At 41.9% G+C, this 26,543-nt stretch overlaps 2 protein-coding genes across 7 annotated transcripts in view; one reads left to right on the forward strand and one right to left on the reverse strand.

Annotated features, from left to right (window-relative positions):
- TXNRD2 (thioredoxin reductase 2) overlaps positions 1 to 962 on the reverse strand; it is a 32,446-nt gene extending 31,484 nt beyond the window's left edge. The window contains exon 1 of one of the 2 annotated variants that reach the window (XM_038151916.1): positions 834 to 962. In XM_038151916.1, coding sequence (XP_038007844.1) covers positions 834 to 906 — 73 coding nt within the window. In that variant the 5' untranslated portion in view covers positions 907 to 962. Of the gene's footprint in view, positions 1 to 125; positions 254 to 833 lie in introns of those variants that run through there. The other variant, XM_038151918.1, reaches the window with a different exon arrangement.
- Positions 161 to 23,076, forward strand: COMT (catechol-O-methyltransferase). Of its 5 annotated transcripts, XM_038151924.1 has the most exons (6): positions 6,596 to 6,761; positions 8,136 to 8,188; positions 15,791 to 16,073; positions 17,846 to 18,039; positions 19,263 to 19,394; positions 21,813 to 23,076. In XM_038151924.1, exons 3-6 carry the CDS (start codon positions 15,791 to 15,793, stop codon positions 21,990 to 21,992), a joined length of 789 nt encoding a protein of 262 aa, XP_038007852.1. In that variant the 5' UTR covers positions 6,596 to 6,761; positions 8,136 to 8,188; the 3' UTR covers positions 21,993 to 23,076. The 5 variants fall into 5 exon arrangements, with proteins under 5 accessions (XP_038007853.1, XP_038007854.1, XP_038007851.1 ...); XM_038151925.1 differs by lacking the exons at positions 6,596 to 6,761; positions 8,136 to 8,188 and adding an exon at positions 161 to 286; XM_038151926.1 differs by lacking the exons at positions 6,596 to 6,761; positions 8,136 to 8,188 and adding an exon at positions 1,140 to 1,278.
- Positions 23,077 to 26,543: the final 3,467 nt, after the last annotated feature.

A 26,543-nucleotide genomic window follows, 5' to 3' on the forward strand; every position in this document is an offset into this window, starting at 1 on the left:
GAAAATAGATTAAATTTTTACACAATGTCCAAGAGGCTCATAATTAATGCAACTGAAATCCAGTACAGGTCTCTGTCTCAGAATTACAGCAGAGAGACCTACGCAGATATTTTTCCGCGGGTCACCTTTTCGAGCTCAAAGCTTTGTATGCCGTGTGTGCCTTGGGCGTAGGACGCGCTCAGAGAGAAGCGGGCCCCTGCTGCCACCCCGGCCACTGCACAGACCGGCCTCGGCTCAGACCGGCCCCGGCTCCCGGCGCGGTGTGAGGCGGCGGGAGCAGCCGCAGGTGAGCGATGACTCCTTCTAGTGAGGGGACAGGGTCGCTGCTGCTTTCGGAGCCGTCACGGGCAGGGCGGGCACCGAGCCCACGCAGCATCCGAGCCCGGGCGGGGGGGGCTTGCTCTGGAATTGCCGAGCGGGCGGGGAGGGCCGCTACCCTTCGGCGCCGATTCCTCAGGAAAGGCTTGGCTGCCTCTGGGGCAGCCCCAGCCCCGCTGCGGAGCCCCCACCCCGCTGCACCGTCCTCTGAACCCGGGGGTCCCTCAGCGCCCAGGGGCCGAGGGACGGGCTCCGCCGGAGCACCGGGCGCGGCGGTGGCTGCCAGAGCCCTCACGGATGGAGGCGGCCGCCGCCCGCCCCGCCTCGGAGTAGAGCGGAGAGGCGGCCCGGTCGGCACAGCAGCCGCTCGAGTCTGTGATCTACGGGCGGTGGGAAAGGCTTGGGAGAACCTTCCCCGGGCGCTCTGGGCGTCGGAAGGCGCGGGCAGCCGCTTCCCGCGGGGAGCGGCGAATGCGCGGCCGCTGCCGGGCCCGAGCCCCGCGGGTACCGCGTACCTGAGAGCGCTCGGAGCGTACGGCACAGCCCCGACACTGCCGGGGGACGCGCCCGCCGCCACAGCGCCGCCATGCTGTACGGCACAGGGCCCCGCGCCCGCCAGGACCCTGCGGGCTGGCCGCGCAGCGCCTGAGCGGAGGGCGGCGGGGCCCCGTGGGGATCGCGCGCGGGAGCCGCCTGAGGGGAGCGCTCGGCCCGGAGCCCTCACGGCGCCGGAGGAGGCGGACACCGGCTCTGGCGAATCACACGCACCGGCGCGGAATCGTTAGGGTTGGAAGGGATCTCTGGAGACCCCCCAGTCCAAATCTCCGTACAAATCACGGCCACCTGGAGCGGGTGGAATGGTGGTTTGGAATGTCTCCAGAGAGGAAGACAGCACGACCTCGCTAGGCAGCTGTTCCAGTGCTCTGCCACCGCCAACATAAAGTTGTTCCTCATGTTGAGGTAAAACCTCGTGTGTTTTAGTTTATGGCCATTGCTTCTCATCCTGTCATATCATTAATGAGTTTCCCTTTCAGTCTTCTCTTCAGACTAAACAGGTCCAACTCCTACAGTCTCTCCTTATGAGAGATGCTCCAACCCCCTCATCATCTTCATGGCCTTGGCTGGACCCTCTTCAATAGCTCCTTGTCTTTTTATACTGAAGAACCCAGAACTGGACACAGTATTCCAATTCTGGGCTCCTCAATTAAAATCAGTTAAAATTTGCATTACAATTAGACATTTGGAAGGAAAAAAAAAATCCCACCGTTTGCTTGACTGGCTTCCCCCCAGATCCTGCTGTAGAAAGGGTTTGGGGAAGGCCTTTTGGGAAAGACAAGGATCATGATAACTGCCCAAAACCTTCGCTGATATCCAAGACCTGTTCTTTCCCCTGATGAACCGGCCATCCCTCTGTAGCAGATGTAGCAGAAAGAGCTGCCACAGCCCCTCCTCAGGTGCAGGGCGCTGGCTGACAGAAACCTCTGAGAAGGTTTGAACTAAGCACCTTCCATGAGGTGTTAGAGGCTACACATGGTGTTGCTCTGTGTTCCTGTGGCCATGATACATTCAGGATTGTGAGCAGGACTCAGGTCTGGAAAAAGAGGTTCCTCTGCTGGAACGCTGGAGTGGGGCCCGAGCGGTGTGGGTCAGTGACCCCGATCTGCACTAACAGCTTGCACACATGGCTGGGCTGTGGTGGGACAGATACCTGCTTGGGACAACCTCTCAGAGTGCCTCAGCCTCCAGCAGCATCCCTATCCCTGTGCTGCATGCGTGCTATTGATTAAACCAGGGCAATGCTGCTGACCTATCCTGAATGGGAGCTGTGAGAGTTAATAACGCCTGTGATGTGTCTGACAGCCTGGAGGTAAAAGGCCTCAAAGCTGGCATTGATCATAACAAATCAAGGGAACAAGTTTTTCTCGTTCAGAGGTGCTGGCTTGCCTTTACTGAAGCTCAGTATTTGCCCTGCCTGCTGCCGTGGGTCATACGTGTTAAGTGCCACCACAGCCAAAAGCAGAGTTTGGGACAAGAGAATCAGATGGTTTTTCTACAGAAAAAAAAGGTTTTAGGCAGTCGTGGTTCAGGCTTTGGAGCAGAGGCCCCGCTCACAAGGGGGCAGCATCCAACCATTTTGTTTAAGAAAACATCAATCCTCTGGTCTGCAGCTGAGCAGAAATGGCAGGAAATTAAAATACTCAAAGTTCTATAGAATTCACTTCACCTCCAGTATAGTCTCATTATTTTTGTTCACCCCATTAATGTTTGAAAATATATGAATGTTTGAAAAGACATGAAAAAACCCAGGAATTATTATCACTTTAGTAAGTGGATTGATGACTTTTTCCCAGCATCATTACTATTAAATTTCCTCCCCCCCCCCAAAAAAAAATACAAGAAAACCAAAGGCAAACTCCCTGTTATCACTAGAAACACTGTTACCCACTACAATAGCAGTAGAAAGAAATTACCAGAGCATACTGAGAGGCCTTTGAATTAAAGAAACCTCGAGCATATTCAGATATAATTTTTGATGCTTTTCAAGGTGCATGCATGCAAAGTTGTTTCAACTTTGCATGTTAGCCACTATTCTGAGTCAGGCAGTGTTGAGCATATGCTCTTCACAAAGATTTAGTTCAGACATGTAGGATCAAGGGTAAAATTAACTCTCCCCAAACACAAATCAAGTTTAGGTGAGGAGATGTCCCTGCAGTCTTAGGGTGTTCTGCTAATAAGGAAAGGCCTTAAATGTGGCAAAGCAAAGTGCAACTAAATTGAACCAAATGAAAGGGAGGTGGGTGTCGGTTTCTTCTGCTGTGTCTCAAGTGAAAGGATGAGAGGAAATGACCTTAAAACACGAAGGGAGGTTCAGATTAGAAAGTACAGCTGGTGCTGTGCCATTGTGTGACTGTGTGATGCTGGGTGTGCCCAGCCCTGTGGCTGTATCCCACAGCTCAGGATAAACACAGTGCAGTTCCACAGGCTTTCCCATCGGGACCGCCAGCTTCAGAAGAAAGTCCGAAATCTGCGCTGTGCCATTCCACTTGTTCTTGCTCATTCTCACAGGCTTGATCCTCAAGAGTGATAGAGACAAAGAGCAGCAACGAGGAGTGGGTTGTGCTGATGGTGACAGTATCAGTAAGAGCAGCAGCCCCTGCTATTTCCTTCTGTCAGCATTGAGTAGGTGTGTCTGTGCTGCACTTCAAAACTCTTTTTCAGGAGACAGATAAGGGTTATCAAATGTAGTTTCTACTGTATCTGGGGCTCAGCTCATATGGCTTTCTACTCTTAATTTAATTATTTTGTGGTTAGCATTATGTTGATTAGATAATTAGTAATGCACACACACACACATACACATATATGTATCTTAATTTCTTTTAAGAAAACAAATATTAAGTCCTTTAGCAGCAAATACGTTCTATTATCAGGAATCATTTAGGTAAAGCCTTGTGTTTCTGCAGTGAAAGCATATACTTCCAAAACTGAGATGAAAAAAACTTCTTCCAAGATAGTAATCAGACTTAGCATCATATTTCCACTGAATTTTGTTAGTTGTAGCTTGTCATATTTGAAGTCATAAATGAACTTCTACAGTAGTTGTGGTTTGGTTTATTTCCAGGCGGAGATGTTTATTCAATATACTTTAAAGAGTGTGGTATTAAAAGGGTAAAGGAGACACCCTGTATCGGAAATGTACACAAATCCATTCAACAAAAAAAAGTGCTTTGTTAGTCATGGATTGATTTTGGTAGCAGGCAAACTTTCTGCTTTTGAATTTATTGCAAAGACAGCTTGCAATTCTGTATGTTGTTTTCTTCGTAGGAAATACATTTTTTTACATTTATCAATGGCTTACTTAAATTCTCCCTCACGAAGATGACCAGGACCAAATACTTTTTCTACCAAACCTTTTAAAAATTTTGACTTTTTAAGCACATCTTCTTGTCTTTCCTGTTTTTCTGGCATAGTTTCCTTCATGGATTATATTCCCAGATCAGCAACCAGGGAGGGTGGGGGGAAGAAGAGAGGTGTCAGGTAGATACTGTCTTTGGAAGTCATCACTTTGTGTCCTTTTTGGTGGGTGGGGTGGGAAATCGATTCTCTCAGAGGTTGCATTTTGTGGTGTGACCTAATGAATAATTTACAGAAGTTTCAGTGAACTCTGCTGGGTCACTGGTTGAACTAAGCTGTCTCCACATGAGGTAGAACCTTTTGGTTTCTTACTATCTCTCTCTTTTAAAGATAATTCAAGAATTATTTTCAGAAGTTTGTCTCCAAGTAGGACTAGCTCAGAATTTAATCTATGCCTTTTTATTCGTTCCTTCTGTAGTGTTACATTTTAGTTAAATGGTATGCTCTGTGTCACCCCTCGAAAATGTACGGTTTGTTGCAAGCCTGTGATCCTCCCCTGAAGTGTCATATATCCGTAATCCCCCTGGCCCAAGTCTTATTCTGTGCCCACTTTGAATCCCTGTTAAGCTGTGCGAGGGAGACCGAAGGCTCTCTTGGCCCCTTTTCTTCCTCCCTCTGCCTTCCCTCCTTCTCCTTCAGAAACCATGCTGCTCCCGGGGGTGGGACCCCCGATAAACCCTTATCTATTTAACACCCTCAGAAGCCGTGTGGAGTCTCCTTGCCTGCCTGCTGCTACCAGCGAACATACACCTTAGGGGCCCCCCCGGGGATCCCCCAAACGGACAGCAACACCTTCCTTCCTTAACATAGATCTTCTGTTCACAGTTTGTCCTGAACAAGTAATTGATGGCAAGTAAGGGGGAAAACCACAGAAACAGATGAAGCTTCAAGTAACACAAGTTCTTGGCTTCATTCAAATGCTTCAGCACATATTGCCAAAAAATGTGAGGGTAGAAAAGAGAGAAATGTGGTAGACTTAACTACTTCAGAGTTTTTGTGACGAGTTATAAAGTCTTTGGAAGCTGAGAGGTTTTTTCAATCTTCCTGATAACCTTTTAAGAGGCACTGTAAACACAAAATAGTCTAACTACTCGTATTATCTGTTCAAATTTAGAGTACAACTTTGCTGGCCACCTTTCTTCTGTTTTAGCTCTTTCCTGTTTTAGATATCGCCAGGCAGTTTCCTGATTCAGACATGAATGGTGTTTCCTTTCTTCAAAATTCCTCTTTTGCGTGTTTCTCAGCAAGACAGACTAATTTGACTGTGGAAAACAGCAAATTCCCATAAAAGAAAATCCCTCCTGCTATTCTGAAAATGCAAGCTCAAAAGAATTTTCTGCCACTCAGTGTTTCACATGATCTGTGGGGTTTATGATAATGTGCTAGCTCTCCTGTCTCCCTTTGTTTTGGCTTTTAAAAACCAGTCTTTGTCCAGGATTATTAGAAGAAGGGAATGCCGTTTGTTGTTATGCCAGGCATGGATTTAGGGGGAAAAGCTCTGGCTCCGTGCTATGCACAGCAAGTGGGAATGGCCCTGCCACGCTGCATCGTGTGACTGCAGCTGGGAGCTCTGGCCATGAGCAAGTCTGCTCAAGTTTGTGCAGCCAGATCAGAGCTAAAGTGGCGACTGTCGGGGTGAGTCAGCCTGAACCAGGCAGTTATCCTGAGCTGCTGCATTCATGTGATGTTGCTCCCAGGCTAATGCATCCTGGTTCTACACCTTCCCATAGATGTGCCCTGTGAATCCAGTACCTGATAGATATTCTGAAGTCTTTTAAGATCTTGGCCTTACATAAAAATTGTATTACACCAATACATTTGTAGCTCTCTGCATTAATATCAGGGCAGATAATAATAATATGTATTAATAGAAAGGCAGATTTTTACTGTCTAGACAAGGATAAGTCATATAGATAGTATATAAATTTATGTACTGTGGAGTTTGGAGCATTGTTAGTACATTAGTAAAAAAACTTGCAAAAATATCCATACTTATAAAGACCATGTGTTGGGCTAACAGGTAAATTAAAGAGAGGCCTAAACCAATATCTATCAGGCTACCAAAGAAACTTCTCTTGGGGAAGAAATTACCCCGTAACATATTACAAGATTTCAACTTTCTATGAACTTGGAAGCAATTTGTGGACATTATTACACAGTTTGGATGGCTTAACCAACTTAACCTCTAGCTTTGTCTAACTTGCAGTTATTGCCATGCACCATTTGTACTTATGTAATGAAGTGTGTAGACAACAGCAAGGGTCACTTGCAGGCGTAGCTTTTATCACACAAGTAAACAGCTGTGGGCAGGCAGAAGCAAGTTTGCTCCTCCCATGCTTCGAGCCTGAAGAATATAATTCAGCTCCAAGTTAGAAGACTTTTAGAAGTGTTGTCATGGGATGTTGCTCAATCTGGGAAGTCTTGGCACTAAATTATGCTGCTAAGCAGAAGCTGGGCTGACACCGCCCACAACTAGCTGTAGTTAACTGCAAGGACGTCTCCAAAGAGCAGCTGTATACTTACTCAAGGTAAAGCTGTATACTTACTCAAGGTAAAGCTGTATACTTACTCAGTGCTAAGAGTAAAATTTGCTGTTTTAACTCTTTTCTCCACAGCCCAGCAGTATAAAAATTCTCTGCTAATTTGAATTGTGGGAGGCATCAGGGATCATGCAGACACAACCAGCTTTTGACCAGACAGGAAATTACTGTCAGTGAAGCTGGACTGCAGTATTGCTCACTTCATTCTTTGTTGTGCTTGATGTCTAGATTATAAGAAAATATTTGCAGAGCTAAAGCTCTGTTATACATGGAAGAGATAGTTCAAAGTTATTCTGTATTGACACTGGGGACTGTGCTGTATGGCAGGGCTTTAGTTATGTTTTGCTTAGAGCTACTAGAAGCATTTCAATCTTCACCCACCTATTTTTTGCCACAATTCCTTTTTCAATAAATCTGCTTAAAATTATTTGATTTTCTCTTGTCATGCTCTCAGGTGGTCCCTAATTCTTTCAAGGACCTCCCCTATCACTTGACAAAGCCTGAAGTTCTCAGAACTTCAGCTCCTGTTTCTGCCACACTTGGTATGAACACATTCTTTAAGTCTTTAAAAAGTTTCTAGGCTTGAGCTTCAAACACTTGCTGATTAGGTCTGAGTTTTGCAGCGAGAATACAGGAGAGAACTATTACCATATTGTGTTTGGGATTTTTTGTTTTCTTCTGTTTTTCTTCGGTGGTGCAGTTTAATTGCAGCTGGATTATATTGTTCCCACCTCGAAGGAAACAGACAGACAAGCTGAAAACAAGGTTTCCTAGAATAAGCCTCTTCCTTTATCTTAGAGCTGTTTGCAGCAGGATTTTTTCCAGCTAGAAGCCACAGAAATTCAAAAGTGCTATTTATAATGTATTGATTGCAGCTCCTCCTGTAGTTGCTATTAAGCCATTTGCTATACATACCTCGTCTGCCTCCAGCAGCACTCTATATTTAACCCGCATGCCTAGGTCTTGTTCCTACCAACTCTGCTCTGGCTGTAGCATGCCACGTCTGAACTGAAAAAAGAACTAAATCCCTTGGGCCAAATTCATTCCTGAAGTTGCTTGATTGAACACATTGCATTTCTACTGAGCACAGATTTGGCTCACACCTGACTTTGTCAGCATTCACTGTGCTGTAACTAAGTAACAAGAGCACTGTCGTTAGGGGACAGATGAATAGCTTTCTCTACGGTTATTAGAGCACCGAGCACCTTTAAGGAGTGCAGAATCTATGAAAGGAGGAGTTGGGGAAAAGGACACCACTCCTTTTAGAGTCTGTGTAACAGAACTGATAAGCTATTCCTGTGATGTGATCGAATGTGACTGAATACTGCAGGCTCTTGGACTCTTATTCTGTAAAATCCACAGGGGAGCAGCACAAGAAAAGATCGGAGGGAACAGCTTCTGCTAAACTAAGAAAGGTATATATTTATATTTTCTTATTTGTCAGGCTTGACATGATGTGTTATCTTAGATAATGTCACTATTTTAAACAGTGGTGCTTATGAAAGAAGTGGTGTTTTCCACATTCTGACTGGCACTCATTGTCAGGAAGCCAGTCTGTGGGCAGCAACAGCTTTCACAGAGAAAGAGTAGGACATATTTGTGTGTAATGCATTTGTACTGTATTGTAAATCTTGTCAGCTGAAAGAAGTGAGATGAGATAACCCTGACTAAACTGAAAATTTAATTTATGGCTATAAGTATGCTGGAATTTGGTATTCATTTATATTGAAGAAAAAGCTGAATGCAAGTCAAGCTTCCGTCACATTTGGCTGAATAGCTGCTTTTATAAGTGTTTTGCTGCAGATGTATTTTATGAAGGTTTTCATTCTCAAGAGAGACTTCTGCTACTCCAAAATATCTCTGAAGAAGAGACAAAAAGCAAGTACTTTTGCTTGCCAGCCCTGTTGGTGCTTATAGAGTATCCTTCTGATGGCCATAATGGATATTTTTTACTTTCTGTCCTTTACAAACAAATTCATATTTACCAATACTGTCAACTACGTCACACTGATGAACTCTGTAAACAACCTTAAACAACCTTTACTTTGTCTCTGCACTTCTGCTTACCCAGTCATGGGCTTCTCCAACAATGCCCTCAGGTTCAGAACCACATGCATTTGCACAGCTTTGCAGTACTGAAATGCAAAAGAAAAACTTCCTGATTTACAGCTTTGGTTTGCATTAATCAGAAAAGAGTCTGATCACATTAACACTGCAAGCAACTTACTTGCCACCCAAGTTTAGCAATATTTCCCAGCAGTCTGCTACCCAGTTTACATCTGCCAGTCTCATACTGTTGTCGTTCAGCATTCCTTCAGGATCACTGGAATTAAAAGTGACTGGGAATTTTTTGAAAAAACATAATTTTGGCAGCAGTCCTTGAAAACAGACCTTAATGTGTGAGGCCATTCTAAAGCTCTCTCAGGAAGCAATTTCTAGACAGAGACCCTCTATGCCCACTCCAGGCACTTTTCTGGGGAGAGCTTTCACTCAGGATTTGAAACCAATCCCTACCCTGCTCTATCTCAGGCTCCCTCTTCCCACAGAGTGTTTGATTACCGCCTATGCTGTGGTGAATCCCACCTTGTCTGGCGTGTTAGAGTTGTTAATTTTCATAGAAATAAATCATCATTTCAGCAGAGATTTCCTTCCTAATCCTTCAGATCCCTCAGCAGGTGTCCTCACCACCAAATTTCAGTCATGCACTCCCCCCAGCCTGAAGAGCAGCCTGTGGACAGCAGAAAGCTGTGCTGGGAGAGAGACAGATTTACAGTAGATTAGCTGGTAGCCTTGGAAGCAGGGCAGGAGCATGCAGTGGGGATTTGGGACACTAAGGATTCAGCCCTGTGATATAAGGAAGAGACTGTGAAATAGGTCTGTCCTGAGAACAGTTTGCCAGTTTGGTCTTTCCTCTTTCAGCCCTTTCTCCCTGCCTCCATCTGGGGCAAAATCATTCAATAAGAGCTTGATTTTACTCCCTGAGGAACATGAAAATCTCATCTCAGAAAACTTTTCACAAACCAGCTCCTAGTGTGCTGTAAGGGCAGAGCACTTTCTACTTTTGTCAGTCCACTGCCTCCCAGGTAGGATTTGTACAGTTCTGCTGAGCCACCCTAACCACTGGTCTTAAACACTGGTACAAATAGTACAAACACATCTGGAGTGCTCCAGTAGGAGTAAGGACTATCAGAAACAAACACTTCCTAGGGGTACCTGAAAGGGTCTTATTCCTGAAAAGCTGTCTTTGCTTAAGGCCTGGTAAAGTGCATTTCTTATCCTTGAAGAATTCTCTCACCCCAAACTCTGGCTCTAATCATGCAGTGCGGTCACTAGGTCAGTCTGGATTAGAATGCTACAAATTCCTGTGGACCTGCTTGTTGGATGGAGACGAGGCCTCTCTGTGTGGCCAGCTCATTCTAAACACTGCACTTCTTTATGGGGCACACAACCATTATATAAACCTTCTGCTTTGGGTAATAGCACCGAATACCATCTAGAGAATGGCTACTGGGAAGGGAGTTTTAAGTGGGTAGCAATTATCCTAATTGAACTCTGTGTGGGGATAATGGATTTAAACACCCTTATGAAGCTTATTTGAGGGGCTCCCAAGTAGGCAATAGGCACTTTTCCTTTCATTCAGTAAGAAGAAACTTGTATTTGTTTCCTTTCAACATGAGAAGAGGGAAGACAAAAGGCTAGGGGGGCAGAAAACAATAATCAGAACTTTGCATTTATAGAAGACACAAGATTTTGCAGTGAAGCTAAATTATAATAATTTGAAAAAAACTGAGAGGAAAATCTAGATTTCAGGCAAGAAATAGTGAAAAATTATATAAAGTCTGTTCAGATTGTTTTCATGATGTCAGTGGAAAATCTGAATGTCAAACTCCCAGACTAAGTTTCCATTGAAATACAAGCTATTCACATTTGGCAATATGATGATTATTCTTCACAGAACAGTTACACTCACTTGAAAATACATAAACAGTAACGAAAGAATAGAAGGTAAAAAGATTTCTTTTTGACCTTTAAATGTACTAAATTATGAAGCTGTTGAATTGTGTTGCCTACAGCAACAGGATACAATATGTTTGGCAGAAGTTAGTTTAGACTTTCTGACCAAAATACTCTGCTTTTCTTTCTCTGGGAAAACATCAAGAAAAACAAAATGCCACAAAAGAGAGATTGCCTCATTCAAGACAGCACAGGACTAAGAGTCAGAAACTCCAGTCCCAGCACAGCACAGATCCCCTTTGGCCTAGTGCAGAACATTGTTAAAATATGTGTAGAAATGTGCTAACTCTTCTGCATTGTTTTCACCATGCTTCATAAACAGCTAATATAGCCTTACTAGTGTGCCAATCCTCTGCTTACTTCAGTGCATCAGTGTCTAAAGGCATAATTTCAGCAGAAGCTGAAAAAGGTTGAATGATATAAACTTATCAAGTGCTCCCCATTCACCAGGTTATATGAGTTAATAAAGTCAAAATTAGATTCTAAACCCTTTAGCACCCGAATGCTAAAGTACTGTCTGGATGCATGGAGACTCGTAATGCGCTCTTAAACAACCATCCAGTACTTGGCAGATAGATTAAATGCATGAAAAGTTATAGCAAGACAGCATGTACCATCTTTCCTCAGAGGCCTGAACTGTCAGCTGGCTGAAAGCCCTTTAGGAAAGCACTGCTTGTCTCCACATTTTCCCAATTGTTCATAAACTCAAGAATAATAAAGTCACATAGGCATTTGCTGTGCAGACAAAACTACTTTGCCTTTCCTCAGGTGTTATCCATACATTCATAGCAGGGACTTTTCTGAAAAAGATTTATTCATCTTTACAATGCCTTGAAAGTTTACATTCATAGCAGTAACTTGAAGTCTTGTGGCAACACAGAGGAAGATAAGACAGCTCATCCCAGGCCAGATTAGAAAAACATTGCCAAAATGAGACTCACAGCTAAGTGCCCTGGCTCAGGGTCACAAAGTTTACTCTCATTCCAGCCCTGGAGAATAACAGGCTAATGTATGTGCTGTCTTTGTACAAAAGGGGTGGGTTTTTTTGTGATAATGTTTAGGACTTAATTTTCAGTACAAAGCGAAGCAATATCAGTTTATCCAAGCTAAAACTGTAATGAGAAGCTCTGTAATTAGAAGGATTCACCTTGATTAGAAAAATGTTCTATCCAGCAGTTTTCCACCTCACAAGTATTTCAATATTTGTCATCTCTTATTTTTGCATCTGTAGGAAATGACATCTTGTTAATTACTCATAATGTAGTGAAATGTAAGCTTCAGAACAGTTAAATAGTCACATTTGATACTTCTTTAATCCACTGAGTGTGAATCTCACTAGGGTATATGCTTTTGTTAAAACTTAGACCATTTAAAGGTGCTTACTTTCCCAAGCTTATTTTTCTTTTCAATAAACATCAGTTTTTAGCAAAGGGATGTTGGTTTGGAATCAGAGAAGCAGTTGCAATCAGTAGTTTACATCACATTTCCATGCACCTTCCTCTAACAGTGCTATGAAAACTTTATACAGTTTTTATGAAACACTGAAAAAGAAAAGTTCAATCTGGTTACTTGGACTTACCTTAAAAATGGATGTTATCAATTGTTCTAATCCTTATTTTTTCATGTCAGGGAATTTGTGGAGCAATTATTTTTTAGCAGAGGTTGAAAAAATGCACCAGAAGGATTCATAAATAGCATTACTGAAAGATCCTTATTGTAACCTTTGGTGAAATGGCTGGAGTCAGCTGCATGAGAATGAAGAACAGGATGTATTGATTTGGGCTCCATCACATGGGCATTTTTATGATTTTAGAAAAACTGAAGATCATATGATAGCAAGGGGATACTGAATCCCCTAACTTAACATCTGTTGGCATAATAGCAGATCCATAAGTCTGAGCCTGTTTCCATGGTTTCTTTTAAAGCCATTGGAATGATTTAGGTGTTCATCTCCACAGGCAGGTAAGTTGGGACAGCAGATTCCCACATTTTGTGTCTGCTTCTCTCTTTGAAAATGTCTTTTTAAATCTCTGTAAACTGAAACAGAGGTACTCCCATTCAAATGCTGATTGTTTGATTATGGTGTACATCAGGGGAAAACTGCTGAGCTGCATTATCAAGTTATGATTTGGTCTTATGAAACCTGCCAAAATGAGTAAGATTAGATGCATAAGAAAATAACTCAGTGCTTTAGAAAGACTCATCAGTAGTTTGACAGGTTTGGGCATGAAATTTTAATATGTTTTCTTTTAAACTCGGTCTTCTCAAAACCAGATGTACTGATATGTGTTATTCATTCCTTCCCATAATGTTGTCCCTCTGGTTTTCTGTTTATTCCCTTGCTGAATTTTTCATTTGCCTGCTATTTTCTACTTCAAATTTTAGCTTTCAAAGAGAAGGCTCCCTTTATTATTGTGTTTCTAAAGCACAGAAGAGGTTGCAGTGCTAACCTGTGTATTTGGAACCTTAGTATAAGCATTAAATAATAAGAGTGGCTGCCTTGTAATAAGTGGTTATGGGAAACTTGACTGCATGCAACTTTTATTGCATACTTAATGAATCTCATGAATCCACATTAAAGCTAAAATTACTGTTGCATTTTCTAAAACTGTCATAACACGACTGTCTCCTAGGTAGTGGTAGTTTTAAATTGGTTGAATTACACACTTAATTTTCATATCAAATATTTTCCAGCTAAGAATATGAAAGCAATTACCTATTTTGGTACAGATCTTTTTTCCCTCTGGGTGCATGACCATCACCATGCCTCTTGCTCTTGGCAGACTGCCTTTACAGTCTACTGCTGTCACTAAATTTATTTTCACACCTAAGAAGACAGAAATTAAGAGGGACAAACTTTGAAAAATACTGTGTAAAAAAAAAAAAAGAAAACCAAAAGTACCCTTTTATCTCTTTTTAGAAGGTACCTTCTCTGGAAAGTGGTTTTCAGGATAATTGCCACCTGAAGGAGTTCTGCTAAGAACAACCCATACTGCCAGTTTATGAAGGTGCTGGGGTGTTATACAGAAGTATTAATAATTAAAAAACCCAGTTGTTGAAAAACATTCCTTGATGCTTCAAAAATAAGTGAACTCATCTAGGAATGGAAAAATCAGCATGTACTCTGTAGGTTGTTTCTACCTGTGACCAACCTCTGGCGAGGCAGGTGGGCTCTGCTCTTATGTGTGGTACCTCTTATGTGTGGTAGCATTCATGTGGGATTCAAGTGCAAAGATCTGAGGCACTGTAAAGAGTGGATCCCTCTGAGTACTTCATTCAGTCAGTCTGAAAAAAGAGTCTCAGCATTCCTGCAGGACAGGAAGCAGGGCTGAATAAGCCTACAGAGGCTGTTTCTCCCTGTTTAGAGAAATCTCATTAAATGGTCCCCTGTCAATGCTAAGCAGTAATGGAGGAAAGCTGTTCCCCCGAAAATACGCTACCTAGTTCATCCTGCTGCTCCCATCCACTCTTGCTGTCTGACAGATCTTTGAAGGGCAGCCCCAAACGTGCTGGCAGGATCTCATAGTGCTGAAGCAACAGCCTGTGGCAAGGTCTGCTCAGAGAATGCCAAAGTGTCCATTGTAACCAGAGAATTATGTCTGGCAGCGGTCTGCGGTAGTTCTGAATGCCAGCGCCCTTCAGTGCTAGAGGGGCCTGACTGTAGCTGGACTGCCACCAAGTGAGTCACGGGTTTGCAGGTCACAGGTTCATGTGTCCAGAGTCAGGAAAGTTAGAGATCTGCTGGCCTTAGGAAGTGTTTTCTGGGCTCCATCCATTCATTGTAATTCAGAATAATTATCTCTCACCTGTGTCAGTAATCCAAATCCATCAACAACAACCATACAATCAACTAAGCCATGAAAGTCAAGTAAACACCAGTCAAGTGAAGCTAGAGGATATTTAATGTTAAACTAATGATCCTTCCACAGCCCTATCGAAGTTTTTAGTGGACAGGTAATGTAAAAAATTTTCATGTAGAAAAACTAAAAAGACCTGAAGTCCCATCTGAAAGGTGCAGGACAATTGGGCCTGGACAGTAGAACTACTTCTGCACAGAGGGAAAGAAGAAAAATTGACATCCAGGCCTTCATGATCCAGTTGAAGTAATGAAGCAGGCTCATATTAGCTAGGAAAAAAATATTCAGGAAGTCCAAGAAGCAAGATATTAATGTGCTAATGACACTGGCAGGCTCTGAAAGGAAACGTCTCAGGTCAGACTTTGCAAGAAAATCATTAAGGGTAACTGTTAACATTGGTGACTGCTTAAAAGCAAAAGAAACAGACTTTTAAGAGCTCCAAACAAATCCTACTTGCTCTGCAACTAAGATAAGAGAATGACTGAACAAAATCAGCTGTACTGTATCTTCAGCATATCTCCATGGAAACTCAGTCATCTTCTGAAGTCAAAATGTGTTCTGCATGATGATTCAAAATTTAAGTAGTGGGATAGATTTTCACCATGTGTATATGCCAAATCCCACTACAGAATGGAGGTCAGACCATCCATAAAAAAATAGGATTTTTCTGGGACAATATTTGGGGAAACAAAAAAGAGAAGCAAGAACAAGTAGGAGGAGATTTGTAGAAAGGTTATTATCTCCTAGAATGAGATAATCCCTTTGTCATTGGTCTTGGGTAACTTAGGCAAAATTTTTGAGGATGTTGTAGCTCCTGTTGGAACTAGAACAGATTTGATGCTGGAAGCTCCTTGTGCAGTGGTATGCTTGGAGCCAGGACTGAGCAGCTGTGTGGGGGAAGGGACCAGAGCATTAAATAAAGCTACTTGTTGACTGCCTGTAAAATTGGCTTCTAAAGGAAGTGCTACAGAGCACCATCCATTACCAAGTGACAGAGAGCCTTTTACAGCTACTTTAGACACAATCATAATTAAACTCTGTGTGTTCCTGTTCAGTTTGGTCTGTTGTGGGTTATTTAGCTCAATATTTACAAAAAGGACAGCCCTCTCCTGTGCCACCTTAACCCTGGGTTGTTTTTTCTTCCAGATGCTGGAGAGCTCTTCAGTCCCTTTGTTCATTGTCTTCATCCTGCTTTTCATTTTGCTGCTCATTGTGTTGCTCATCAGGAAAAATGCCACTGCTGCCCTTATCTGGAATGAAATAATCCGGGAGAAAGTAACCAATTTCATCATGAACCAGAGCAAAGAACAGAGGATTTTAAATTTTGTGCTGCAGAATGCAGTCCGAGGAGACCCCTGTAGTGTGCTGGACACTATAGATAAATACTGCTCCCAGAAAGAGTGGGCCATGAACGTGGGTGATGAGAAAGGTAATTGCAGCAGGGGTCAGCATCTGAAAAGATCCTTCAAGACTAGTACAGTACAGGACATCTGATTGTGTTCACATGGCAACTTCCTTCTGCTGCTGCAAAAAGCCCAACCCACACAGCCTTGCGGTCAGCAGAGTAGTTCTGTGAACAGTCGAGCCTATGTGTTTGAGGAGGGGTATCCAGTGACTCACCCCGAAAGTCACAGCCCCAAATGTGGGTTTCTGTGTTGTGCACATTGCAAGCGTGTAAGCAGAGAGTGGCAACTTATGGGTAAAATCTAGGGTTGCATTACACCTCACTTTTTACATAGGGTGCCTTCAAGGCATAATTCATTATGTTAAATACTTTCAGATCCTTAACAGCAAGATAGCAAATTGAAAAAACCCCAAAATTGTGTTTAACAATATGAATTTTGTGTATGCAAGCATAAATTAGAAGTTTCTGTTGAAGGGAGAAGTCCTATCCATGCCACACAGTATCAGGCATTGTTGCTATTTAGCAAGTAAATAATCTTGTTCTTGTCTCCTAAAGAAAAATATGGGAACAAAACCTTTTTTTCATAGCTGCAGGAAAGCAGCAATCTTTTCAAAAAACTATAGTGGCAAAATGTTAATATGTTCCCTTGTGAATTAGAAACAAAAGTACCTCTTGCTGGGAAATTTCTGGGGAAATTTGCTTAGTCTGGGATTAACATGGCTAATGAAAAACAACTGTGAGCACAGTGATAAAAGTGCTCTTCTGACATGTGTACAGTTTTTAAAGTAGCTCCTCAGCATACCTGGCTGGGGTGCTTAGGGGAGCAGAACTGTGGGTCACGGCTGAGTAGGAATACTTAAAGCTCTAAACTTTGAACATTTGTAATTCAATTCTTAATAATTTCACTCTAGTTTTGCTGTGATGGCCTTTCCTCAGATAAAAGCCATCAAAGCTTTAGTCCCTGAGATTTCAAGAGTGACTACATGGCCTCAAGATGCCTCATCATCACATTCATAAACAAATAGCACCCAAAAAATATCCCTTAATGACCATGGCTTAGCATAAAATCCCTTCCACTGCTTTTTGAGTTTAGTTGTCTAGTTTCTAGCCATACAAATAAGAGGAAATTTCTCACAAATCCTTTTCTTCAAAAGGACTGAATATAGTCACTGTCACTTCTTTTTTTGGGAACATTTTCTGTTGTTAACAATTGACTAATGTTTTCCATTCCACAAATTCATGCAGTGAAACCAAATATTTTTCAGCTTTGTAAGTAGACTTCTTTTTTTTTCCTTTAAAGATGAGTATTTGGAATAAGAAATTTTATATCAGACTACAGCATGTAACATTAGCAACAAACATGAGCACTCAAAATCCAAGAGTTATATATTTCACAAATATGGCCAGTTTCTGCAGTAAATTCTTGGGAAAAAATTACTGCATTCTCCCCTTCTAACACACCATAAATTAATTGATTCAGGGAATTACATAAGTTATATTCAGGTAATATAAGGTAATTTGAGGAATTCCTTATTCAGAAAGGAATTGTATATATTGTGAAACTAAGATCTTTTTAGTTGAAAGTTTGCACTTGGAAACTAAAAATGTCCATGATGAACTTGATCACAGGCCAGTTTGCGAAGGGCACAGTATATAATTTGACATCAGCTCTTAATTTTTTAATGTTCTGAGCAATGGAGTACATAGATTTTTTAAGTTTCTTGTCACTAACTTGATCTTCTGTATATGAACCAGTTGGATTTTGTCAAAAGGTAATCTTTTCCCATTTTAATCAGGTAAAATTCTGGACAAGACAGTGGAAGAGGCCAATCCATCAGTTGCCCTGGAGCTGGGAACGTACTGTGGCTACTCAGCAGTGAGGATTTCTCGGCTACTGAAGGCAGGAGCTCGTCTGCTCACTGTGGAGTTCAACCCAAAATTTGCTGCTATAGCTAAACAGATGATTGAGTTTGCTGGAGTACAAGATAAGGTAAATACCATTTTGTCTGTACCCACTACAGCAAAACTGGCTAGATTTTGGTTTTTTGTTTTTTTTTTCCCTTGTACCCATGGGCCTTATAAATTTAACCAGCTCCAGGCTCAGTTACAGTGCCTGACCTCTCACAGCAGGACTTCACTACATTGCCTTCCAAAAGCCAGAAGAATATTGTGTTTCTCAATATAAACTAGAAGGCGTCAAGACTAACTACAGAAACTGGACCATTGTCCAATTAGTTACAAAAGGTCACAGGAATCAATTGTATTATGTGCTATGGACTTCAAATGAGAAGTATTTACCCAAATCTAGCTGGTCACAGTAGCCACACCTAAGTTTTGTGCAGTCAGAGAGGTCTTGACTCTCTATAGCTGGTTGAGATGCAGGTGTTTCCAGTCTATGTCTATACCCCCCCAAGTTGGGGGATTCATGCCTTAGAAGTGCCTGTCTATTCGGCAGACATCTCATTTCAACAGAGCTGGAAACACTAGAGGAAATAAGTCCCACAAAGGGATCTTCTAATGTGTTTCCTAACTTCTTGAAGAGAACCTGAAGTACCAGTGACATCTAAAACTGCATCTCCCAATCTGACTTAATCTCCTGATCAGCTGTGAGTCATAACACAGTCATTTCCTTACCACTTTCTTCCTCCTCTCATGGTATATGGTGCTTGCCTAACAAAAATCCACATGCAGCAGCTGCTTTCAGTTTAACAGTAGTTACTCCAATAAACCTGTGAGAAGATGTAACAGCTTCTGTCCTGTCTCTTCCCTCTCCTGGCTCTATAAATTTTACATACTGTAGCCTCTATCTTTTTTTCTAACCTAATCTGTTCTCTGCATCTTTTGCTTCCCTTAGACTACAAGACTCAACTGAGATGTAACTAAGAAAAAAGTAATTAAAATCACTGTTTTCAACAGGAGATTTCCATGTTTCCAGTAAAGACACATTATACAATAAAAACACAGGCCACATTTTCTGTGGTTAATTTAAAAACCAACAAAATCCAAAACACCCAAATTTGTATTTTGAAACTTAATTGAGTTGGTTTGTCAAAAATAAAAAGGTACCTTTGACCTAACCCTACCAAATAATTCAACTGACACAATATTGAGCTATAAATATGATCCCTGATGTCTGGCTACAATTTAAAATGAGCTGGGAGCATGTGATTTTTCTTAATGGTTCACAATTCATCACATGGATTTGTATTTCAGGTAAAACTCCTAGAAGGCCCTTCAGAGGAAATTATCCCCCAGCTGAAAAAAAAATATGAAGTGGATACTCTGGATTTTGTCTTCCTGGATCACTGGAAAGACAGATACACACCAGACACCATCCTGCTTCAGGTCAGTTTGCACTATTCCAGTCTTAAAAGTAAAGCAGCAAATATCTTAATGCCTGTGAGGCCTCTATTCTTTATGAGGGACCTCATCTGATGTAAAATGAAGACTGGCAGCCAAAATAGCAGCAGCCTTAGAAGGAAAGAGGATTTGAAGGACAGGACCCTAAACTTTTGTTGAGAACAACTGCCAACAATACGTAGCTCAGGACTGAGTGAGTACTGCTGAACCATTCTGTTTCCTGAACATACAGGCGTGCAGTAGAAATCCTAGCTGGAGGAGTGCATGGCCTGAGTCTTACACTCCCAGAAGTGCATATATGGTCACCAAGCAGAACACTTGACCCAAAGCACATCCTGATCCTGGGAGTGGGTAAGACTTGGAACCTGCATATCCCAGCTCCACCTCTCAGTACCCCTTTTTTTGCCTGGGTCTATGGTGCCAGCAGAGCCTCTTGATGAAATACCATTTTGGTAGCACGGCTGTGGTCCTTACTCTCCACGTAATTAATTGGCTGCAAAGCAATGTTAAGAGGAGTGCAGACTGCCCCAGCCAGGCACTTCCTAGGGAAGTGCTGTCCAACTCTTATGTCCAGCCCCAAATGTGTAAAAATTGTGCTTATTTCTTCCCAAGCTGCCTTGGCCATTACTGTGGGTATTACAAAATAAGTTGGCTGTAACAGCAGTAAGCAGTGGCAAAGGACTTGTGGATATGAAGGTATTTTCAGGTGTTAACTGAGATTGACAACATCTGTACCTATCCACACAGCACATACAGATGCTCTCCTAGCTGACAGAATTTTTTACAACTGCCTGCTTTTACAGAAGTGCCATTTTTCAGTTATTTTCTTCACAAATAAATCCACTTTTTTGAGCCTGCCTCTTAGATTGAGAATCTGCCAAATACTTCCTGACCCTAGCCTGAGGACTACAACACTATTTTCTGACGCAGCCTCCCTGGTTTTTTAGTTTTAAGCCCTGTCCTCCAGAAAGTTTGAAAAGGAAATTTGTTTGGGGTTATGGACAGCTAGTATTGAATTTACACAGCAGTAGCTGAAGAAAATGTTCCCTCTGTACAGTTATTTTGTTCTCAGAGAATGCTTTCTTTTAAACTGCCTGTGTAAGGATGACTGAGCTCTTTCCACAGTGCATCCTTATCAGAACTTAGCCTCACAACACAGCCAAAACAAACAGACGGTTTAGTTCCATGGTAGTGGTCAGTCTGATGCAACTGTGATACAAAGTTGCAAAAAAACTCCTGTGAAATTAAGAGGAGAAAGACAAAGAAAAGATCCTCAGATTTTTCTCAGATGTCACAAACTTTCTAAAATGTATTCTCAGCAGGTATTGCAGTATGAATAGTGAATATGAATTTATTCAGATGAAATATGTGTATATTGGAAGTGGTCCAGACAAAAAAAGCCAGACATGAAGAGCATCTGAAATCCTGATGACCAGTGGAAAATCCAGTATGTTGTCTCTTTTAAGCTTCTGTAAGCTGTGCAATAGAAACAGACTGGAGGGTATTTGACATGTCTCTAAAATCACTTCTACTGTGCTGACTGGTGTTCAGTCCCAGAGGCAAGAGCAATAAGCTCAACGGCTTCTGCAGGACACTCATCAACAGAACTGCTCTCATAGACTGGGAGAGACGAAAAACACCCCATGTTTTGGCTACAGCTGCTGCCTGTAACCACAGGATAACAACAAGCTGATTTAACGACAGACTTTGTTTTAAAACAGCTGGTAAGCCCAGATAAGCAACTTCTTCTAGACAAAAAATACCAGTAAAACTTAGGTTTTTAGATTTACTGAGGATAAACATTGCACTTGAAGTGACTACTGAAAGTTAGTTATGTCTTGTGGGAATTCGTCAGAGGGATCTTCATTGTGCAAAATTTCGCTTCATGCCCAGATCCCAAACAAAATGGCAGGAAGTTGTTCAAGATGAAAGGAAAACAAGCACAGAAAATCCTTCATTCTTTTAGCAGTTTTGGAGTCTGACTGAGACTGGCCAAAGCAGTACATGCTACTCTCAGGTGACCTGAAGAGCTACAACAGCAGTTTAATGCCATATTAAAAAAGTTTTTAAACATGAGGCATGACAGCCAAAACAAAGCCACCTTATTGATCATGCAGACATAGCTGGAAACAAGCTGAGGAGCAAAGCACACACTGCACTTGATTTGCTATTTCAGAATCAGCATCTCTAATGTTGTACTAATAAACAGAAAAACTTAGCAAATGACCACAAAGGATCTGAAACTTACTCAGCTTCTTCCATGTCTCTCTGATCTTCCAGACCTGTACCACAATGGGTTTTTGGATGCAGGCACTTGAGTATACCTGGTTAACATTAAAGTGAATTACATTCAAGCCAATGTCTGCCTGACATCCGCTATGAAGCAATTTCTCTTCTTTCTAGGAATGCAACTTGCTGAGGAAGGGCTCAGTTCTTCTGGCTGACAATATAATTTTCCCAGGAGCTCCAGATTTCCTTAACTATGTCCGCAAGAGCCCCCATTTCCAATGCACTAACTACCCGTCTCATCTGGAATATATGCAAGTGGAAGATGCTATGGAGAAGGCTGTGTTTTTGGGATAAAGAGAGTCATTAATAATCAGCTTTTGTTTCAAATGATGTAAATGCAACTGCACAGGTTAACTTGTCCATGCTTTACAGGTTTTTTTATTGTTTTTTTTTATTTTTATTTTGGAGCTTGTAATTATACAAGCACTAGTGATCTTTTTAGGTGAGGTAGAAACCAAAATATGGAGTAAGTTGGGTCTGTGTCATTGTTCCACATTAACTAGGCAAACCCAAGGCGATGCACATTGCCCTGCCTTGACCAACACATCATCAAACAACAGTCTGTCATTTTGAGCTCAACTTGAACAACCGCAATTTGGGTTTAGGGTGGAGAAATACACTGCAACTTCTGAAGACTTGTGTCCCCAAGCTAAACTCGTTAATCATTAGAAAGAGTGGAAAAAAACATCCACGTTGCAAGAAAAGACCATTTCATGTACCCTATTTTTGCTAAATTACTAGCATGCCTCTTGATGCAGTGAAGGCTCCTATTGTGAGATCAGATACTTCTTTGTAAATTTACTGCAAAAGTTAATCATCTCTATGTGAGAGAAAAGAGCACACACTGAAAGAAGGCAGACCCATGCAGTGATGAGAACAACAAAACAGAATTTTGACAACACAAACAGATAAAATTATTAATCTGCCCACGCAGAGGCAGGGAAAACTGAAGTAGTAAACAGATTAAAATAAATACAGCAACAGGTAACAAAAGGAGCAGACTCTTTCCAAATGAATACAAAACTACATAGTAGTTGACCTTGATGAAATGCTGTTTTTCCCCTCATTATACTGTACATACATAGCACGTGCTTTTAGGGGCAGGGCAAGCTGCTTACTCTGAAATGCTGGGTATGTTTAAGATGCTGTATAGAAATAAAGTCCAGAGAGAATGGGTTTTAGCAGGTGGGTCCTGCATGCCCTGGTTAACCTCAGTGCTGTTAAACCATGTGAATAGTGTGGGTTGTCACTGAGAAGATTCCAAGCCAAATACGAAGTCTCTAATGCAGAAATCCAGTGGCGTTTCCTAGCATGTCCTGCTGTGATTATATAAGGCAGCAAAAGTCACATTTCTAAATAAAAAGTAAGAAACAACAGAGCAGGGGCATGACTTTTAATTTTTTCTAATGAATTTTGTACTGCAAGGGAGGATTCCAGACGTGAAACAGACACAGAAAGACCCAACAGTTGAAAATCGGAGTGAAACAAGGACAACCATTCTTGTCTTTCCCAGTATGAATTCCTTCAAGCCTGTTACGAATTTCTTCCTTGTATAGCCCACCTTACCACAGTGGTCCTTCCCCTGGCCTGTGTGCTGCAGAAAATCCACCTCCAGGACAGTAGAAAGGAGCAGAGGATCACCAAAAGAAAACTAGAATGGGCTGAAGTGACAAGAGTCAGTTTAGAAATGGACCAAGCAAACCATGATGACCCAGCCAGTTTGTAAAGTGTGCATTTCACAGGCACAGAAGAAGGCAACACTATCAGTTTTCCTGACAAGGTAACTCCGTCTTATCATGAAAGACACAAGATTTCCCGTACTGGGTTAGATTGCAGAAGCAGCCTCAGGTGACTCTGTTGTGCTGTTCTGTGTAGAGCCAACACGGAGTTCTAATACCTCCATCTTGTACGGTAAGTCAGCGATTAGTTCTGTAACATTGCTCAGCTGCACATTCTCTTGGTACTCAGCACAACTCCAAATCATTGGACCAAAGTCCTTCAGGTGGTTGGAAGCAATTTTTGCAAAATTTGCAATGCAAAATAATTTTCAAGTACATTTACTGGTATATACAAGTTTCTAGGGAAAACTGGAAAATCTGGATACATACCAGATGGTGGACCAGAAAATTTGTCTTGACTTCCAAGAATCCTTAGCACCCAACAGACATTCTTGTCACAGCAGGGCACATCACACAGGCTGATGAGCAAACCAGTCTCAGAAGAATGAGTAAGAGGAAACGGGTAGACTCTTCTGCACTTTCCAAGAGAGGATCAGAATAATGGCCAAAATTACTGTTCTAGAGACTGTCAAGAAGATTAGGAAAGCTGGAAACCTGTAGACTGGCTATTTCAAAAGATGTAGTAGTGAACAATGTATTTGTAATACATGTAGCAAATGTAACAGCCACCTTTCAGTATAAAAATGTATTTTAATTCATTAGAAAGCATCTCCTACATGGCAAATTGTAAACATAAACACAATGTATACTATCAGAATATTTTCAGAATTCCATATATATGAAAATTTTTTCCACTTCACTACATTTTTGAAATGCTTTTAATTATTGGTGGCAAGCGATGAAAAGAAAAAAGCCTGACTCAGTTTGCATGACTGACAATTAGAAAAAAGGCTTTTGGTCAGTTGAGCAAATATGATCTGGAGTCACTGACACAATAAATGTGAGATCTCCCAGGGAAAAGATGCGCTTTTCAAAATAAAGTCACACTTTCAATTCTGGAGAAGGAAAAGGCAGACAGTACATCTTCTAACATATTTTAAAAACCTACTGGGTGTTACTGCAACATCAGCCTGTAACAGTTAGAAGACACAACCTGTGCTTGCACAAACTGTGTATGGAATGGTGTATGTGGAGCATCTGTTTAAGGAGGGCCCATGAGAGTGGACCACTGATAGAAAGCTCCCAAGGGGAAGAACTCCCCTAAAACAACATACACACATCTCTGCAAATTCTCTCAGCTCATGTCAGAAATGGATGATCTCACCCAATACTGGTAATTTACACCTATTCTCCAGATGACAGTTACTGTCTAGGTTGTCTTAGTGATTCAGGCAGTACATGAGAGTGAGGTCTGGTTTCTGCCACAGCCTCTTTGTTAACTCAAAGGGACATGATACTGTCTTTCAAAATATTGAATCAATTTGGTGTACAAAGAAGGAGGATTTAAGAGGTAATCAAACCTAGCATTACTGACTTTTGCATAACAGCACCCATGGAAGTGATCCTTCCATCAGAATTTACTTGTCTGAGTACAGAGCAGGGTACAGGAGCCACTGCCTCCTCCCACTGGCATGAGGAAGTGAAAAGCAGCTCACTGGAGAATTCTGAACAATGAGTCAAACACTAAATGCAGTGAAGGGAACATACAGAAACCCCTACAAGAGCAGCAAGAAGAGAGAAACCACTGAGATCCCAACTCTCCCACCCAAGGTGACACCAGCAGGGCAGTGATGTGTCCTTACTTGGCTGAGCAGTCAATAAGGAATCAGTTATAAGGTACAAATAACAGCTGTGATTGCTGTGCACACACACATGCTGAACAGAGTACCAGAGTTTCAGTCTTTGCCTCTGTCTCTACAGTTCAGTTAATGACATTATAAAGCACCTTCCTGTTTCAAAAGATTCCCCATCAGCTGGTACCAGAACAAGATCCTGCTACTGCTGTGCTTAAGAGACCTTCAAAGAAACACACTGGGGAGGAGACCCTAGAGGACAGAATATTACCCCAAGACACTGCTGAAACCTGAAAATGAGGGCTGTGATATTTCTTGCCCACTGTTACCAGATTAACCTTTCACCTGCAGGACTCACCACTTCTGTTTGCCCAGCCTGTGATAAGCTGGAAATGAAGTAATTTTGACAGCTATAAAATGTCAGTTGTAAAAACAACGTATTTGTTTTAGCTCAGTACTTTACCTACATCTGCTATTTATTGCCATATTAGTGCACCCACAAAGGGAAAATAAGATTCCTCACTGCAGTGGAAGAACGATGACACCAAGCTGCAGGATGCTAAAGTCCACGAGCCCACATCTTATCACAGCACTTGTGAAACTGTATCCTCCAGCTGCAAGAACAGATCCAGAGATGATTTTACAAAACACCTGGGGATGCATTTAAAACATCTGAAATAAGGAGGGAAGGTAAGCTGGAGATGACCTTCCAAGCTCTGTTTGCAAACATTTGCATGTAAATGAAACCCTACAGTGCTATGAATGGTACAATCAGGAATTCTCTATGGCAAACTCTGACACTGGCAATGATTCATCAACCTTTCACTCAGAAAACCTGACCTCCATTTTCTAAGACCTTGCAGAACATTCTGTGGAGATTTATCAGGTTTTGTCAGGCTTCATGAAGGCATGGCAGTGAATATGGTGTGTTTAGGTGTCCAGTCACCGATCTCACAAACACAGATGAGGCAGTCCTCAAGAGAATGAGTATCTGTTGGTAACTGGCTGTTACCTTAAATACATGGGTGACTTCATTATCTGGAATTTCTTCCATTCCACAGTACCAAATGTAAGTTGTTTGGCACATCCTCAAGGTAAAAATTTCTCATGTCAACCAAACCTTATACAGTGCTACAATTTGGTTTTCTTACACACATTTCAGGAATGTGCAATCTTTGTAAAGTTATACAGATTTTATGACTTAGTTGAGAAAGGTTAGTAACTTTCCAAATGGAAAAGCTATCATCAAGTTCTGTGCTCACAGACATGCTGGCCTTGAACAGTGATGCAGATGTCTTTCCCACAGAAATATGCTGGTATATTAAAAAAACAAAAACCCCCATGATCTACAGGCCAGGGTCATGCTACAACTC

This window comes from Motacilla alba, chromosome 15 (assembly GCF_015832195.1).
Source record: "Motacilla alba alba isolate MOTALB_02 chromosome 15, Motacilla_alba_V1.0_pri, whole genome shotgun sequence".
NCBI lineage: Eukaryota > Metazoa > Chordata > Aves > Passeriformes > Motacillidae > Motacilla > Motacilla alba.

What these genes read in the sequence shown, in the direction of transcription:
- COMT (XM_038151925.1), top strand. Translation starts at nt 15,791, where the DNA reads ATGCTGGAGAGCTCTTCAGTCCCTTTGTTCATTGTCTTCATCCTGCTT. An exon ending in GAACGTGGGTGATGAGAAAG is followed by an intron (nt 16,074 to 17,845) that starts GTAATTGCAGCA and finishes CATTTTAATCAG; the next exon opens with GTAAAATTCTGGACAAGACA. An exon ending in TTGCTGGAGTACAAGATAAG is followed by an intron (nt 18,040 to 19,262) that starts GTAAATACCATT and finishes TTTGTATTTCAG; the next exon opens with GTAAAACTCCTAGAAGGCCC.